The sequence below is a fragment of the Bombus vancouverensis genome, chromosome 6 (assembly GCF_051014615.1).
Source record: "Bombus vancouverensis nearcticus chromosome 6, iyBomVanc1_principal, whole genome shotgun sequence".
NCBI classification, from domain to species: domain Eukaryota; kingdom Metazoa; phylum Arthropoda; class Insecta; order Hymenoptera; family Apidae; genus Bombus; species Bombus vancouverensis.
In genome coordinates, this window is record NC_134916.1 from 15,726,104 (window position 1) to 15,743,709 (window position 17,606).

Consider the following 17,606-nt stretch of genomic DNA (forward strand, 5'->3'; position numbering starts at 1 on the left):
GATCGAGTGTGGTCATTGAAATCACTGCAGGAAAATTAATTCACATGTCCATACACACGTTCGCTGATGTAAGTCACATTATTGTATGTATCTACGAATATGTATCTTTCTTTGCAGACTAAAAAATTTGCTATTCCAGGTGATGAGATTGGCCTTCGCGTATCTTAATATACTGTGTCAAATGACATGACTGAATGCACTTCTAATGAATTTCTTACTTATATACTATTGTAGATGAAGTTGTAGAGTTTGAAATACAAACATTGGTGACACATTTTAATGTCTTGTGATTTTATCAATATCTATATACTGTTCCTTAATTTTATGCTTTCATTGAGAGTCTTCAAACAGTATCGAATTAAGTATCAGACGGTGTTCGTGCAACAATATCAGATCAAATATCAGAGTTGCGACTACAGTGTAACAGTGTAATTTTGCTAATAATGATTTCAATTTTATTCGTAATTTTATTCGTAATAATAGATATCTAGTCTTAAAATCGGTATTTGTAAATACCGGCAGAAGTAATGAAAATTATTATTTACTATAAAATTTATTATAATTACAAGCATAATTACACATAACACAATTACGTATCACAACCCATCTTCTACTAAAAGTTTCAGAACATACACTCTAAAAGTTGGGGACACGAATGAGTCATTGCATGCACACCATCCACTTCACACGATACCAACCAGCAATTTTCAAGAGCATATACTTTCATACTATTCTAAAACAAGTTCTGTCGACTAGGCAAATCGATTAATTGAACAAACATCTAAAAAACACGCGCAAGCGTTGCACTGCTCCGTGCATCCCCCATTGATGCACGGCTACTTTCTAACAACAGCTTCATTTCGCGATGACGAACGAACCAGTGATCACAGAAGACGACAGCAACAGCAACAGTGACTACAGTCTTCAATTGAATCGATGGTTCTTAAAACCGATTGGTGCATGGCCATCGTCTCCATCCACCACAAGACTGGAAAAGATTGTTTCATTTATTTTAAACATCATTTGCTTCACCTCCGTAATCGTCACTGCGATTCCTAGTCTGTTACTAATGATTCTAGAAGACGAAAGCATTTACATGAAACTGAAGACACTGGGACCTGTCAGTCATTGGTTCGTCAGCAGCGCCAATTACACGGCTTTGTTAATACGCGGCAGGGACATACGACATTGCGTGGAACACATTGAAGCTGACTGGCGAACAGTGACTAGAGAGGAGGATCAACACGTGATGATGAAGAACGCGAAATTCGGTCGCTATGTAGCTGCTTCGTGCGCCGTTTTCATGCAGGCTGGCGTTTTGTGCTTTTGCTTTGTGACAGCGTTAACTACAACCGAGATTCAAATTGGAAACGAGACGAGGGTCTTACACGTGTTACCTTGTGCAGTATACAAGAAGTTGGTGAACGTCGATGAAAGTCCAGCAAACGAAATCATGCTTTTTTTACAAATTTGGGCCGCTCTTATCGCGAACTCTAGTACGGTTGGAATTTTTAGTCTCGCAGCTGTGCTAGCTGCTCACGCGTGTGGTCAATTGGACGTAATTATGATGTGGATTACTAAATTTGTTAAGGAAGCAAGAGAGCAAAAGGAAACTAGTAGTTTTCGGAAAATTGGAGTAATCGTAGAGCGACACCTGAGGACGTTGAAGTAAGATCTATTTTTAATTCGTTTTTTCTTGTTGTTGTTGTTTCGAGAGTGATCATTGGTACTACATTATGTGTTAATTACAGTTTTATCTCGTGCATCGAGGATGTGATGAACAGGATATATTTTTTAGAGATGTTCAGGTGTACGATGGATATATGCGTAATTGGCTACTATATTCTTTCGGTACGTATTAAATATATTATTATTATTTGTCTGTTTTTCCAAATCACATTCAGGGTTCAATTTTGCTTATTATTATGTTATTCACTGTACGATTTCTTTTTAGGAATGGGCTGACCGCGATATTCAGAATTTATCTACGTATTTTATGATGCTCATTTCAATCTGTTTTAATATTTTCGTAATATGCTACATCGGTGAAATATTGACAGAACAGGTATTTGAGAGTCGTTAACACCAAAACTACCACTATAGCCAAAATGAATAATTGATAATTTTGAATAGAAATTCTATGGATTTGCAACTATGCATTTTCGATAACACGAATGATCTTTTCTTTTCATATATCTCTCTTTTGGTATCTTTCTTGCGCGTTTTATATTATAGCCATTTGTAGTTCTAATATTAATGTTATTGTCAAGTGACGTAAATATTAATATCAAATAATATAAATACGAAAAATCAAAATCGTGATCCCTACTAATTAAATAAACTGTTCTCAGTGCCAAAAGGTTGGGGAGGTGGTTTATATGACAAACTGGTATTATTTACCCGATAAAATAATCCTCGACTTGATTTTGATCATCGCGCGATCGAGCATGGTCGTTCATATCACTGCTGGAAAATTGGTTCACATGTCTGTATACACATTCGGTGATGTATGTCAATTTGTCTCTTGTATTTACTCTCCTGTATATGTATGTCCGCCCACGTGAAATATTTTGTTGTTACAGGTGGTAAAGACTGGTTTCGCATATTTGAACCTGTTACGACAAATGACGTGATTAAATTTTGACGGATTTAACGATTTTGTCGGATTTTCTATTTGAATATTTCTGTAGGTGATGTAAAATTTGAAATACAATACAAATTTGAATACAGTGGTAACACAATCACGATTAATATTTTTTATCAGTAGAATACGATGTGCTATATTTGAGATTTTTTAACCTTTGAGCTACGAACCTTTGAACTATGAATCTACGAACTTTTTAGGTCTGTATCCTCGTTGATTATATCATTTTTTGCTTTTTTTCTATACGGAAATGCGTATATATGAATATTCAGCGATTTAAATAGAAAATCTTTCACAAATATGAAAAATATAATTCTAGAACTAACGTATAACTGATGTATTAAATTCTTACACGATGTATTTGCATTTCAATTGATTAATATAGTTTCATTACCTTTCAAATACTTTTCGCGGGATTTTTATAATGAATATTTTCCTCCTTGGTCAACGTAATCAAATAATCGAATTTGTGTTATACATATAAAAAAACAAACAGTCCATTAAGAGCCATCATATGCTCGTGAGAATATCTAGTACGTGCTATGGCGATAATGTGTGGCGCTTCTTAGTTTCTAGTTTTACCTATATACAACAGAAAGTACCCTAAGAAACATGACAAGTTTTCACGAATGGAAATTCATCCCCTAAAAAGTGATTTCTTCGACCTGCTGCAAAATAGGCAGCATATTCGCTGACACTAAAAAAAAAATCAATTAATTCATGACCCTCAACATCATGAATTCCGTGGTACTAAAATCGTAAATAACGCGTGAAGTATTACATGCAGTACAAGCAAGAACTCCGAAGGGCTCGAACCCTTTGAAGGGTAACAGGTGCACCATGGCGACGAGCGGTCGAAAAGAAACTCGCACACGTGCCATTTTACCATAGCATTAAACGTGAAACTTGAGGGTTTCAGTCGACAAACGATCTCCGCGAAGTAATCATGGTAGACTTGTCTAGTGAACCACCGATATTTAACACTTTTTACCCTCGTGATATCGAATATACTATCCAAGTGTACGACGCTGGCAGCTCGAAGACGAGGATCAAGACTATTGGTCCGTTGCATAAAACACACAGAACTCGACTAGCAGGTCGTTAAAAATGCCAGCGATCGCGAATTGATGTTGAAAAACGCGAGAATCGGACGTTCCATTGTTTTCGTAGCTGCATTGTGCACGTATAGTGGCGTTCTGATCTGTAATGTAACTGAAGCCTTTAAGAAGATTGTGTTTCATGTGGCGAATGACAGTTATTTCATGTGTTCGTTACCTTGTCCGATTTAGAAAAATCTGTTGGACGTTAGATTCAGCCCGACGAATGACATCGTGCTCATTGTACAGACTCTTTCTGGGATCATCGTGATGTGGAAGCTTATTGCTTGGTCGTTATCCTAGCGATCCATAGAAATGGTCCATTGAACGTGGTGATGGCCAGGTTCGATAGTTTGGTGGATACGAAGGTCAAGGAGGAATAGAAAGAAGAGAAAGGAATTATTGTGGAGCATCACCTGCACACATTAAGGTATTTACTGGTTATTGTATTGTTATTTATACACACGTATATGTCTCGTTAGCTGAGACAGATTATTTGACGACATTAGTGAGAATATGTTGATTATTCACCTTCTCGCTGATTATTATTTGTACTTGAGCTAGATATCCTTTTAAGATAAGTGCAAGCTATTGTATTGTACGTTGTACGTTGAATATGTGTTTCAAAATAGAAACAAAATAATTTATATGTTGAAAATGTTTCAACAATATCTTCTGGTGTCTTCTCTACGTAATTTCTCGACAAAAATCGATACTGGAATTGCATATGCTATCGTGTATACGTCCATGGTGTTTAATATTGTCTCTCTACTACTCCGGAAATTGTAATCCCTCGCGATCGCATGCCGATTCGCTCAACGAATTCTTACCTCTTGATTCTATCAGGAACGGTTACTACAGAACGTAAAGTATCAAATCGTTAACTAGAATATTTCACGCGAAATATTCTATCGTACCAAGTAAAAATCGGTCTCGAGTATTTGAATTTATTACGATAAATGATGTGATTAAATACGTTTCTAAGGAATGAATTTGTTAGTTGTACAATTCTTTGTAAATGCTGTTGCAGAATTTGAAATACAAATAATGGTAATACGTAATGATCTAACAAATATAATAATCTATTTTAAAACCTATGATAAACGATTGTCAATCTAATAGATCTAGTTAAGAACAAGATCACTTACGAACTAAAACATTGATGGAGCGGTAAACCGAAGAATCGTACATTATAGTTATACTCTTCTATTGTTTCATGTTTTTATAAAAAGCAATTCTATCGAACTCGTTCATTGCAAACATTATGATTATAAATAACGTGTTCCATGTGATTATAAATAACGTCTTCGTAACACTATTCCATAATGTACAATAGCTGTTTTATGATTGACATTTGTCAATATCGACAGAAAAACGAAAATTATTATATCATTTATCACGAAATTCAACAATTCACAAGCACAAATTAAAACAGCTATAACTTCCAAGCACCTAACATACGTACGGATGACTAGCCACTTCTTATTAAAAATTTTACAACATATACAGTTAACGTAGGGAGGGATATGAATCATTGCACGCACGCCATCCACTTTACAGCATTGCAACCGACAATTTTCAAGCGAGTATACTTTTCAACTTTTCTAAAACAAGTTCTACCGACCAGACGAATCGATCGGTAGAACAAGTACCTAAAAAACACGCGCAAGCGTTGCGCTGCTCCATGCATCTCCCACTGACGCGCGGCTGCATTCTAATAACAACTTCACTCCGCGATGTCGAACGAAGCAGTGATCATAGAAGCTGACAGCAGCAGCGACTACTGTCTTCAATTAAATCGATGGTTCTTGAAACCGATCGGTGCATGGCCATCGTCTCCATCCACCACAAGACTGGAGAAGATCGTTTCATTTATTTTAAACATCGTTTGCTTCACCTCCGTAATCATCACTGCGATTCCCAGTGTATTGCTACTCATTCTAGAAGACGAGAGCATTAACTTGAAATTGAAAACCCTAGATTTCTTGAGTCATTTGTTCGTCAGCAGCTTTAATTATAGTACCTTGTTATTACACAGCAAAGACATACGACAATGCGTAGAACACATAGAGGCTGACTGGCGATCAGTGACTAGGGAGGAGGATCAACACGTAATGATGAAAAACGGAAAATTCGGTCGCTATGTAGCTGCTTCGTGCGCTATTTTCATGCAGGGTGGCATTTTGTGCTTTTGTTTCGTGACAGCGTTAACTACGGTCGAGATTCAGATTGGAAACGAGACAAGAGTCTTGCGCTTGCTGCCTTGTGCAGTATACAAGAAGTTGGTGAACGTCGATGAAAGTCCAGCAAACGAAATCATGCTTTCCCTGCAAATTTGGTCTGCTCTTATCGCGAACTCCAGTACAGTTGGAATTTTTAGTCTCGCAGCTGTACTAGCTGCTCACGCGTGTGGTCAACTGGACGTGATTATGGCGTGGATTACCGAATTTGTTAAGGAAACAAGAAAACAGAAGGGAACTAGCAGTTTTCAGGAAATTGGAGTAATCGTGGAGCGACACCTGAGGACGTTGAAGTAAGATCTATTGTTAATTCGTTTTTTCTTGTTGTTGTTGTTTCGAGAGTGATCATTGGTATTATATTACGTGTTGATTGCAGTTTCATATCGTGTATCGAGGTTGTGATGAACAAAATATATTTATTGGAGATGTTGAGATGTACGATGAACATATGTCTAATTGCCTACTACATTCTAACGGTACATATTTATTATATTTTTATTGCTTGCTAATTTCTTTCCACATAAGATATAAATTTATTTTTCTGCATATTTGTCCTATACTTTTAACGATTGCTTCTTAGGAATGGGATGAGCATGATATTCGAAATTTGACATCGTATTTTATGATGTTCGTTTCAATCTGTTTTAACATTTTCGTAATATGTTACATCGGTGAAATATTAACGGAACAGGTACTGAGACATCAACTCTCTAATTATAGAACTATCAAAGTAGTCGAGATTAAGAAATAACCATTTATCATGTAACTTTCATGGTTTCACGATGATAAATTTTTGGTGATTTGAATGATCTTTTTATGTATCTTTCATTTTAAGTTCTTTGGTACTTACATGTCTCATACTTAGTCATAGCGTTAATACAGAGTGGTATACAACAAATCGAAATCGTGATGGTTAATACGACAAATTCTTAACAGAGCAAGAAAATTGGTGATGCCGTTTACTTGACAAACTGGTATTATTTACCCAATAAAGAAATCCGCAACTTAATTTTGATCATCGTGCGATCGACTCTGGTCGTTCAACTGACTGCAGGGAAAATGATTCATATGACAATTAGTACGTTTGGCAATGTAAGTTAATCTGATACTAGTACTCAGACTTGTATTGTCTGTTTAGGTTAAACATTCTCCCATTTCAGGTGGTAAAGACAGGTTTCGCATATTTGAATCTATTGCAGCAAATAATGTAATAAAATGGTATCTCGGAAAAATGTTATTGGGGGAGTTAAAGCATAATAATAATTAGGCGGTTGAAATAATCTTATAATCAATTTTGTAAACTCTAATAAATGGTTGACAGTATAATACGTCTACGTAAGACCAAGCAAACGTACAAAGTAAAAAATCTATCGGACGGTAGATTGTAGAACCGTCCGTTGTAGCCACGCTCCATTATATTCATGTTTCTATTACGTATTATTTTTTTGAAATTGGAAAAATTAATTTCACCAATAATTTTTTCTTCGTAATACTATGCGTTGATAAAAAAAAACTAGTCTTATACATTTGTAAATACCAACAGCAATAATACAAATTATTATCATTTATCATGAAATTCAACAATTCACAAGCACAAATTAAAACAGCTACAACTTCCAAGCACAAACTAACACAGCTATAACTTCCAAGCACCTAACACACGTACGGACGACTAGCCACTTCTTATTAAAAATTTTACAACATATATAATTAACGTAGGAAGGGATATGAATCATTGCACACACGCCATCCACTTCACAGCATTGCAGCCAACAATTTCCAAGCGAGTATACTTTCCAACTTTTCTAAAACAAGTTTTACCGACCAGACGAATCGATCGGTAGAACAAGTACCTAAAAAACACGCGCAAGCGTTGCACTCCTCCATGCATCCCCCATTGACGCACGTCTGCTTTCTAATAACGACTTCATTCCGCGATGCCGAACGAAGCAGTAGTGATAGAAGCTGATAGCAACAGCAACAGTGACTACAGTCTACAATTGAATCGATGGTTCTTGAAACCGATCGGTGCATGGCCCTCGTCTCCTTCCACCACAAAACTCGAAAAGATTGTTTCATTTGTTTTAAACATCATTTGCTTCAGCACCGTAATTATCACTGCGATTCCTAGTTTACTACTAATGATTCTAGAAGATCAGAGTATGAATTTGAAATTGAAAACACTAGGTTTCGTGAGCCATTGGATCGTCAGCAGCTTTAATTATACAGCTTTGTTGTTGCATAGCAAAGACATACGACAGTGCATAGAACACATGGAAAGTGACTGGCGAACGTTAATGAGAGAGGAGGATCAACACGTGATGCTGAAGAACGCGAAATTCGGTCGCTATGTGGCGGCTTTTTGCGCCATTTTTATGCAGGGTAGCGTTTTATGCTTTTGTTTCGTGACAGCATTAAATACATTCGAGATTCAAATTGGAAACGAGACGAGAGTTTTACACGTGTTACCTTGTGCAGTATACAAGAAGCTAGTAAACGTCGATGAAAGTTCAACGAACCAGATCATGCTTTTCTTGCAAGTTTGGTCTGCAATTATTGCAAATTCTAGTACGATTGGGATTTTTAGTCTTGCAGCAGTCCTAGCTGCTCACGCGTGTGGCCAGTTAAACGTTATTATGTTATGGATTGTTGAATTTGTTGAGGCCAGGGGAGAGAAGAAACCTGGTGGTTCTATTCAAATTGGAACAATCGTGGAACGACACCTGAGGACATTGAAGTAAGACCTTTTCCCTATTCCTTCTTTGTTGGCGTTTCAGTACTGATCTTCGGGATTATGTTGTACGTTAATTGCAGTTTTATATCGTGTATCGAGGAAGTGATGAATAAAATCTATCTTTTGGAAATGCTAAGATGCACAATGGATATATGTGTAACTGGCTATTACATTTTATCAGTATGTAATTAATACATATTTCTTGTTTATCTATTTCTTCCAGATTAGATGTAACTTTACTTTTCTGTATAATTGTTTTATTCTGTTTACTATTCCGTCTTAGGAATGGACTGAGCATGATATTCAAAATTTGACTTCGTATTTTATGATGTTCGTTACAATCTGTTATAACATTTTTGTAATATGTTACATCGGTGAAATATTAACAGAGCAGGTATCAGCAACACATTAACACTCTAATTCTAAAATAACCAGAGTAATCAAAATTAATAATTAATCGTCCTTCATACAATTTTTATAGATTCACAATGGCACATTTTTAGTGATTTGAATGATTTTTTCATGTCTTTCATTTTAAGTTCTTTGGTACCTACACATTTCATACTTTGCCCTAGTGTTAGTGTGGAGTGATATAAATGATGCAAATCGTAATCCTGATGATTAATTCAACAAATTCTTAACAGTGCAAGAAAATTGGTGAAGTCGTTTACATGACGAACTGGTATTATTTACCCGGTAAAACAATCCTCGACTTGATTATGGTCATCGCACGATCAAATGTGGTCGTTCATATCACTGCTGGAAAATTAGTTCATATGTCCGTTTACACTTTTGGTAGTGTAAGTTTATTCGATACTCTTACTCATAACTGTATTGTCTGTTCACGTAAAATATTCTGACATTTCAGGTTGTGAAGACAGGTTTTGCGTATTTGAATCTGTTGCAGCAAATGATGTAATAAAGTGGAATCCTGGAAGAATATATTGTGTTTTTAATAATTTAGAATATAAAATACAAAATATACGTAAATAGCGCATAAAATTTTGTATGTTAAGAATTAACAGGTTAGAAGTCGTGAATTTCAAAGAGAAAAAATTCTTTATTTTTTCAACTTTGTTATTTCCGTATTTAATTACGATTGAAATGAATTAATAATGAGACTACAAAAGACTTTTAAATGAGATCTAATCACAATACAGGAATCTATATCTACGCAAGTAAAATTGTCTCAATCTAACCTGATATCGTCTTGTAAATATTTTGACTGTTAATTGACTGACGTAAAATGAGAGCAAAAATTAAGCTTTATAATTATAATAATGTAATTATAGTAAAAATACAGGTTGAACTACGTATGTAACTATGGCTAAGATTTTTCAGCCACATCCGAATATTGATACAAAAATGTTTTGAATGAAAGTTATTTAGCCTTCAACCGTCTAGATAGATAGCACGAATGTGATCTCTGAAGTTTCTGCGGTGTTCATAGCTGGAGTTCATAGTTCACAAACCTTATCACAGGTGTTCCAACCGAGCGGATGCTTGTCGCGTGACTTATTCAAATCAAGAAGAACGATTCCCAACGGCGCGTTGAAAAACTTCAGGATGGAGAACAATGACCAAACACCCTGCGATGCCAACACGAATCTGCAAATAATAATCAATATTAATAACATTCAATAATAACAGATTTTACAACCTCCAAGAAATGATTGATAATCTCATAGATCTAATTAAGAACAAGCAAATTTACAAATTAAAAAATCGATGGGGCGGTAGACCGAAGAATCGTACGTTATAGCTACACTCCTCTACTTTATTCACGTTTTTATAAAATGCTACTCTGTCGAAATCCTTCATTGGAAAGATTACAATTATAAATAACGTGTCTCACTTCGTAATAATATTCGATAATATACAAACAAAATTTAAAAATTGGCATTTGTAAATATCGACAAAAGAATGAAAATTATTATATCATTTATCACGAAATTCAACATAATCACAAGCACAAATTAAAACAGCTATAACTTCCAAGCACCTAACATACGTACTGATGACTAGCCACTTCTTATTAAAAATTTTACAACATATACAGTTAACGTAGGGAGGGTATTGAATCATTGCACGCACGCCATCCACTTCACAGCATTGCAACCGACAATTTTCAAGCGATTATACTTTTTAACTTTTCTAAAACAAGTTCTACCGACTAGACGAATCGATCGGTAGAACAAGTACCTAAAAAACACGCGCGAGCGTTGCGCTGCTCCATGCATCCCCCACTGACGCGCGGCTGCATTCTAATAACATCTTCACTCCGCGATGTCGAACGAAGCAGTGATCATCGAAGCTGATAGCAACAGCAACAGTGACTACAGTCTACAATTGAATCGATGGTTCTTGAAACCGATCGGTGCATGGCCATCGTCTCCATCCACCACAAGATTAGAAAAGATAATTTCGTTTCTTTTAAACACTATTTGCTACAGCACCGTAATTATCACTGCGATACCCAGTGTACTGCAAATGATTCTAGAAGACGAGAGCATTAACTCGAAATTGAAGAGCCTAGATTTCTTGAGTCATTTAATCGTCAGTATCTTTACTTATAGCGTGTTGTTATTACACAACAAAGACATACGACGATGCGTAGAACACATGAAAGCTGACTGGCGAGCAGTGACCAGAAAGGAGGATCAACACGTGATGATGAAGAACGCGAAATTCGGTCGTTACGTAGCAGCTTTCTGCGCAATTTTTGTACAAGGTAGCGTTTTGTGCTTTTGTTTCGTGACGGCTCTAAATACACTCGAGATTCAAATTGGAAACGAGACGAGAATTTTACACGTGTTACCTTGTGCAGTATACAAGAAGCTGGTAAACGTCGACGAAAGTCCAACAAACGAATTCATGATTTTTTTGCAAATTTGGTCTACTTTTATCGCAAATTGTAGTACAGTTGGGATCTTTAGTCTTGCAGCAGTTCTAGCTGCTCACGCGTGCGGTCAGCTAAATGTTGTTATGTTATGGATTGTTGAATTTGTCAATGAAGCCACAGTAGAGAGCAGGACTGATGGTTTTACGAAAATTGGAGTAATCGTGGAACGACATCTGAGGACATTGAAGTAAGATCTCTTTTTAGATTATTTTTTTCTGTGGCTTTTAAGATCAATCATTTGGATTATATTAAATGTTAATTGCAGTTTTATATCATATATCGAGGGTGTGATGAATAAAATCTGTTTTTTGGAAATGTTAAGATGCACGATGGATATATGTGTAATTGGCTACTTCATTGTGTCGGTACATAATTAGCATATTTTTATTGTCTGCCTGTTATTTTCCACAATGGATATAGCTTTATTCTTCTGTAAAATTGTTCTATTCTTTTTACGATTCCATCTTAGGAATGGGCGGAGCATGATGTTCGGAATTTGGCATCATATGTAATGATGTTTGTTGCAATCTGTTATAACATTTTCATACTATGTTACATTGGTGAACTGTTAACGGAGCAGGTACATTCAACACATTAACTCTCCAATTCTAGAATTAGCAGGGTAACCAAAGTTAATAATTAATCGTTCTTAATACAACCTTTATAGATTCAATGGTACATTTTCGGTGATTTGAATGGTTTTTTCATGTGTCTTTTATTTTAAGTTCTTTGCTACTTATATGTTTCATACTTCGCCCTAGTATTACTATGGAGTGATATAAATGAAGCAAATCGTAATCGTGGTGATTAATTCAACAAATTCTTAACAGTGCAAGAAAATTGGCGAAGCCGTTTACATGACGAACTGGTATTATTTGCCCGGTAAAACAATCCTCGACTTGATTATGGTCATCGCACGATCGAATGTAGTCGTTCAAATCACTGCAGGAAAATTAGTTCATATGTCGGTTTATACATTTGGTAGTGTAAGTTTATTCGATACTCCTACTTATAACTGTATTGTTTGTTCACGTAAAATATTCTGCCATTTCAGGTTGTGAAGACAGGTTTTGCATACTTGAATCTGTTGCAGCAAATGACGTAATAAAATGGAATCCTGGAAAAATATATTGTGTTTTTAATAATTTAGTATATACAGTACAAAATACACGTAAATATCGCATAAAATTTTGTACGTTAAGAATTAACAGACTAGAAGTCGTAAATTTCAAACAGAAAAATTCTTTGTTTTTTTAACTTTGTTATTTTCGCATTTAATTACGATTGAAATGCATTAATAGTGAGACTACAACAAAATTTGAAACGTGATCTAATCACGATACAGGAATCTATATCGACGCAAGTAAAATTGTCTCGATCTAACTTGATGTCCATTTCTAAATATTTTGGCTGTTAATTGGCTGATGTAAAATGAAAGCAAAAATTAAGCTTCAGTAATTGTAATAAAGATACAGGTTGAACCACGTATGTAACTATCGCCAAGATTTTTCAACCACATCCGAATATTTGATAGAAAAATGTTTTGGATGAAAGTTACTTAAGTTTCAACCGTCTGGAATTTGCAATACAAGAAATTTATTGAAAATTGTTGTTTTTAATAAAACTACGTATTCCTGTCTTCATACTACTTTGACTCATATTAAGATTAGTTCAACGTCATACTGTACTTTGATCTGGGAACAACCCTAAATTTAGAAATATTAGATTAAACAGTGGAAATATTATCGTTGAAGATTATTTTATTTCTACCAAGTCACGACAAGGTTGCCTTGACTCCTTATTAAGAATGCAATATTTAGGAAACTTTTTATATAGCTTATATGTTACAAGATAATTTTCAGTATACAGTTTTTTTAAATTTTTTCTATCACAAATTCCAAAAGAATAATCTCATTCAACTTGGCACTCGGCAACATTCTCTCTGCACTGGGTATGCATAGCGATATTCTAGCATGCAACGCGACTGAAGATTTTAAGAAGATGATGTTTTAAGATTTTAAGAAGAAAGATGTCAGACGAATGAGATCGTGTTCACCATGTAGATCCTTTCTAGGATCATCTTGACCACTGTCACGGTAGGAGCTTTTGATTGAGTCGGTGGGGTGTACGATAAAGATGTGTTTAATCATACATCATTGTCTCACGGTACGTTTCAGAATAAAAATAAAAGAAATAATTTATATATTGAAAATGTATTCACAATATCTTCTAGTTAGAGTTAAAATGAATCAAACATTGAGATATCTTTTAACAGAAATAAATTAGCGTCAAATACAGAATCGCGACTCATACGTTGACTTTTCTACTTAATTCGCACTAGCATTCGTACGACACACATATTTTAATTTCTCAGGAAAAATTGAAGAATATGATAATTGTATACGTTCTCCTGTATGCATCTATGGTGTTTAATATATTCATATTCTATTATATCGGAGAAATAGTTACTGAACAGGTAAGAAAGTAACAATAAAGCAGTACTTATATTAAACCTCAAACTATCAAACACACGACAGGGCGAAAGATTTGGGAAAAAGTGTATATGACTGAATGATACGGATTACCTCACAAAACTGCTCTCGGTTTAGTCCTGGCTATTTCAAGATCGAGTATGGTGGTCAAAATTACTGCTGGAAAATTCGTACAAATATCTATCACGAACTTTGACGTCGTAAGTATCGATAATACACAGATGTTTAATATATAATTGATAAAATATTTGTATTTTATCTATTGTTAATTGTTTGGAAACAATAAAATTACTGATAATGATTTTCTCGTACTAATATTCGATGGTATAAAAATCAAGCCTTAGAACTGGCATTTCTAAATACCGACAAATATATTGCAAATTATTGTATCATTTATTATAAAATTTCTTATAGTCACTAGCAGAAATTAAATCTACTGCAACATCCTAGCACATAACATACCCGCGTATCACTATCCACCATCCACTAAAAATTTGAAGACACACACTGTTAAAGTTAGGGACACGAATGATTCATTCCATGTACGTTATCCGCATCACATGATTGCAACTGACAGTTTCCAAGCGTATATACTTTCATAGTATTCTAAAAAAGTTCTACCGACTAGACGAATCGATCAGTTGAACAAATAGCTAAAAAACTCGCGCAAGCGTTGAACTTCTGCCAACATCCTCTATATGTAGACGCTGGGTTTCTAACAATGGTATTATTTCGCGATGACGACCGAAGTAGTGATCACAGAAGGTGACAGCAAGAGAAATAGTGACTATAGTCTTCAATTGAACCGGTGGTTCTTAAAACCGATCGGCGCTTGGCCATCGTCTCCTTCCACGACAAGGCTCGAAAAGATCGTTTCACTTATTTTAAACGTCGTTTGCTTTAGCACCTTGGTTCTTACTGCGATTCCTAGTTTACTAGTAATAATTCTGGAAGACGAGACGTTCAACTTCAAATTGAAGACCTTCGGCTTTGTGAATCATTGGTTCGTCAGCAGCTTTAATTACGCGGTTTTACTAATGCACAACAAAGATATACGAAAGTGCGTGTCATACATAGAAGCTGACTGGCGAACAGTGACCAGAGAGGAAGATCAACACGTGATGTTGAAAAACGCGAGAATCGGTCGCTACATAGCTGCGTTCACTGCTATTTTTGTGCAATCAAGCGTCTTGTGCTTTTGTTTTGTGACAGCATTGAATACAGTAGAGATTCGAATTGCGAACGAGACGAGAGTTTTACATGTGCTACCTTGTGCAGTATATAAGAAGCTGGTGAACGTCGACGAAATTTCAACAAACGAATTCATGCTTTTCTTGCAAATCTGGTCTACTGTTATCGCAAATTTTAGTACAATTGGCATCTTTAGTCTCGCAGCAGTTCTAACTGCTCACGCATGCGGTCAGCTAAATGTTATTACGTTATGGATCGCTGAATTCGTCAATGAAACCAGAGTAGAAAAGAAAACTGGTGGTTTTATACAAATCGGAGTAATCGTAGAACGACATCTGAGGACATTGAAGTAAGGTTTTTTTAAAAATCTTTTTTTGTCTGGCTTTTAAGGGTGATCATTTGCATTATATTACGTGTTAATTGCAGTTTTATATCATATATCGAGGATGTGATGAATAAAATCTGTTTGTTGGAAATGTTAAGGTGCACGATGGATATATGCGTAATTGGCTACTACATTCTATCGGTACATGATTACTATACTTTTATCGTTTGCCTGTTATTTTCCACAGTGGATATAACTTTAATTTTCTGTGTAATTGTTCTATTCTTTTTACGATTTCGTCTTAGGAATGGGCAGAGCATGATATTCGAAATTTGGCATCGTATTTTATGATGTTCGTTACAATCTGTTTTAACATTTTCGTAATATGTTACATCGGTGAACTATTAACGGAACAGGTATCAGAGAGACATTAACACTCTAACTCTAGAACTAACCGAGTAATCAAAATTAATAATTAATCATTTTTCATATAACTTTTATAGATTCACAATGATACATTTTTGGTAATTTGAATGATTTTTTCATATGTCATTCATTTTTTTCAATTTCTTTGGCACCTACATGTTTCACACATCGGTCTAATGTTAATACGGGGTAATATAAATTCTGGAAATCAAATTCGTGATGACTAATTCAACAAATTCTTAACAGTGCAAGAAAATTGGTGAAGTTGTTTACATGACGAACTGGTATTATTTACCCGGTAAAACAATCCTCGACTTGATTATGGTCATCGCACGATCAAATCTGGTCGTTCATATCACTGCAGGAAAATTAGTTCATATGTCCGTTTACACTTTTGGTAGTGTAAGTTTATTCTATACTTGTACTCATAGCAATGTTGTCTGTTCACATGAAATATTCTGCCATTTCAGGTGATAAAGACAGGTTTCGCATATTTGAATTTGTTGCAGCAAATGATGTGATAAAGTGGAATTCTGAAAGGATATTATAAGAGAATGTCAACAAATAAATAAGTCGTCGATTGAACTAATTTTATAATTAATGTTACAGACTATAATACATGATTGTCAACCTAATAGATTTAGTTAAGTGTAAGAATACTTGCGGTGTAAAAAATCTATGGGGTGATAGATTGAAGAATCGTTTGTTATAGCTATACTCCATTGTTCTCATGTTTTTATTACATGTTATCTCTTCGAGTTCTTCGTTGGAAACATAATAATTATTCTTAATGTTTGTTCGTAATACTATTCGATAATATAAAAATCAAATCCTACGACTGGCATTTGTAAATACCGACAGAAACAATGCAAAGTATTATACCATTTATCATTCAATTTATCATAATCACTAGCACAAATTAAGTCTACTACATCTCCCTAGCACCTGACTATTAAAAATTTGAAGGTATACACTATTAAAGTTAGAAACAGAAATGATTCACTGCACGCACACTATCTACTTCCAACAATTGCAATTAACAGTTTCTAAGCGTATATACTTTCATAATATCCTAAAACAAGTTCTACCAATTGATGAATAGATCGGTAGAACTCACACAAGCGTTGCACTACCCCATGCATCCCCCATAGTTGCACGACTGCTGCCTAACGGCAGTCTCACTCCGTGATGACAACCAGAGCAATGATCATCGATACTGACAACAACAGCAACAGTGACTACAGTCTTCAATTGAATCGATGGTTTTTAAAACCAATCGGTGCATGGCCCTCGTCTTCTTCCACCCTAGTTATTGCACCCCTGCGTTCATTAAAACTCTCTTTGGGTTACTTATTCCCTATTTTTTTATTCTTTTCTTCTTCTTTCTTTTTCAACTTTTCGAGATATCATAGAACCCTTCTCTCTCGTCTTCGCTCACCACGTCTTCTAACTTGATACCTACTGTGGATTCCCTACAGCCCCTTGTTAAATATTCTAAATTCCCGACCCATACAGATAACACCCTACATCCAGATCATGATTACAATGAGGACAT

At 35.3% G+C, this 17,606-nt stretch overlaps 4 protein-coding genes and 1 pseudogene across 4 annotated transcripts; all 5 read left to right on the forward strand.

The window, feature by feature from the left end:
• The first annotated feature begins 865 nt into the window (after nt 1–865).
• Nucleotides 866–2,633, forward strand: LOC117157677 (odorant receptor 4-like). Its single transcript, XM_033335885.2, has 5 exons — nt 866–1,668; nt 1,752–1,851; nt 1,955–2,065; nt 2,352–2,507; nt 2,583–2,633. Exons 1-5 carry the CDS (start codon nt 866–868, stop codon nt 2,631–2,633), a joined length of 1,221 nt encoding a protein of 406 aa, XP_033191776.2.
• A 2,844-nt stretch (nt 2,634–5,477) lies between these two features.
• Nucleotides 5,478–7,192, forward strand: LOC117157666 (odorant receptor Or2-like). Its single transcript, XM_033335874.2, has 5 exons — nt 5,478–6,274; nt 6,358–6,457; nt 6,562–6,672; nt 6,918–7,073; nt 7,142–7,192. Exons 1-5 carry the CDS (start codon nt 5,478–5,480, stop codon nt 7,190–7,192), a joined length of 1,215 nt encoding a protein of 404 aa, XP_033191765.2.
• Nucleotides 7,193–7,912: 720 nt separating this feature from the next.
• LOC117157615 (uncharacterized) lies at nt 7,913–9,590 on the forward strand (annotated as a pseudogene).
• Nucleotides 9,591–10,985: 1,395 nt separating this feature from the next.
• Nucleotides 10,986–12,678, forward strand: LOC117157678 (uncharacterized). The gene is made up of 3 exons (XM_076619205.1): nt 10,986–11,804; nt 11,883–11,982; nt 12,448–12,678. Exons 1-3 carry the CDS (start codon nt 11,002–11,004, stop codon nt 12,676–12,678), a joined length of 1,134 nt encoding a protein of 377 aa, XP_076475320.1. The 5' UTR covers nt 10,986–11,001.
• A 2,168-nt stretch (nt 12,679–14,846) lies between these two features.
• Nucleotides 14,847–16,525, forward strand: LOC117157669 (uncharacterized). Its single transcript, XM_033335876.2, has 3 exons — nt 14,847–15,649; nt 15,727–15,826; nt 16,298–16,525. The coding sequence occupies exons 1-3, from the start codon at nt 14,847–14,849 to the stop codon at nt 16,523–16,525; spliced, it is 1,131 nt and encodes a 376-aa protein (XP_033191767.2).
• Nucleotides 16,526–17,606: the final 1,081 nt, after the last annotated feature.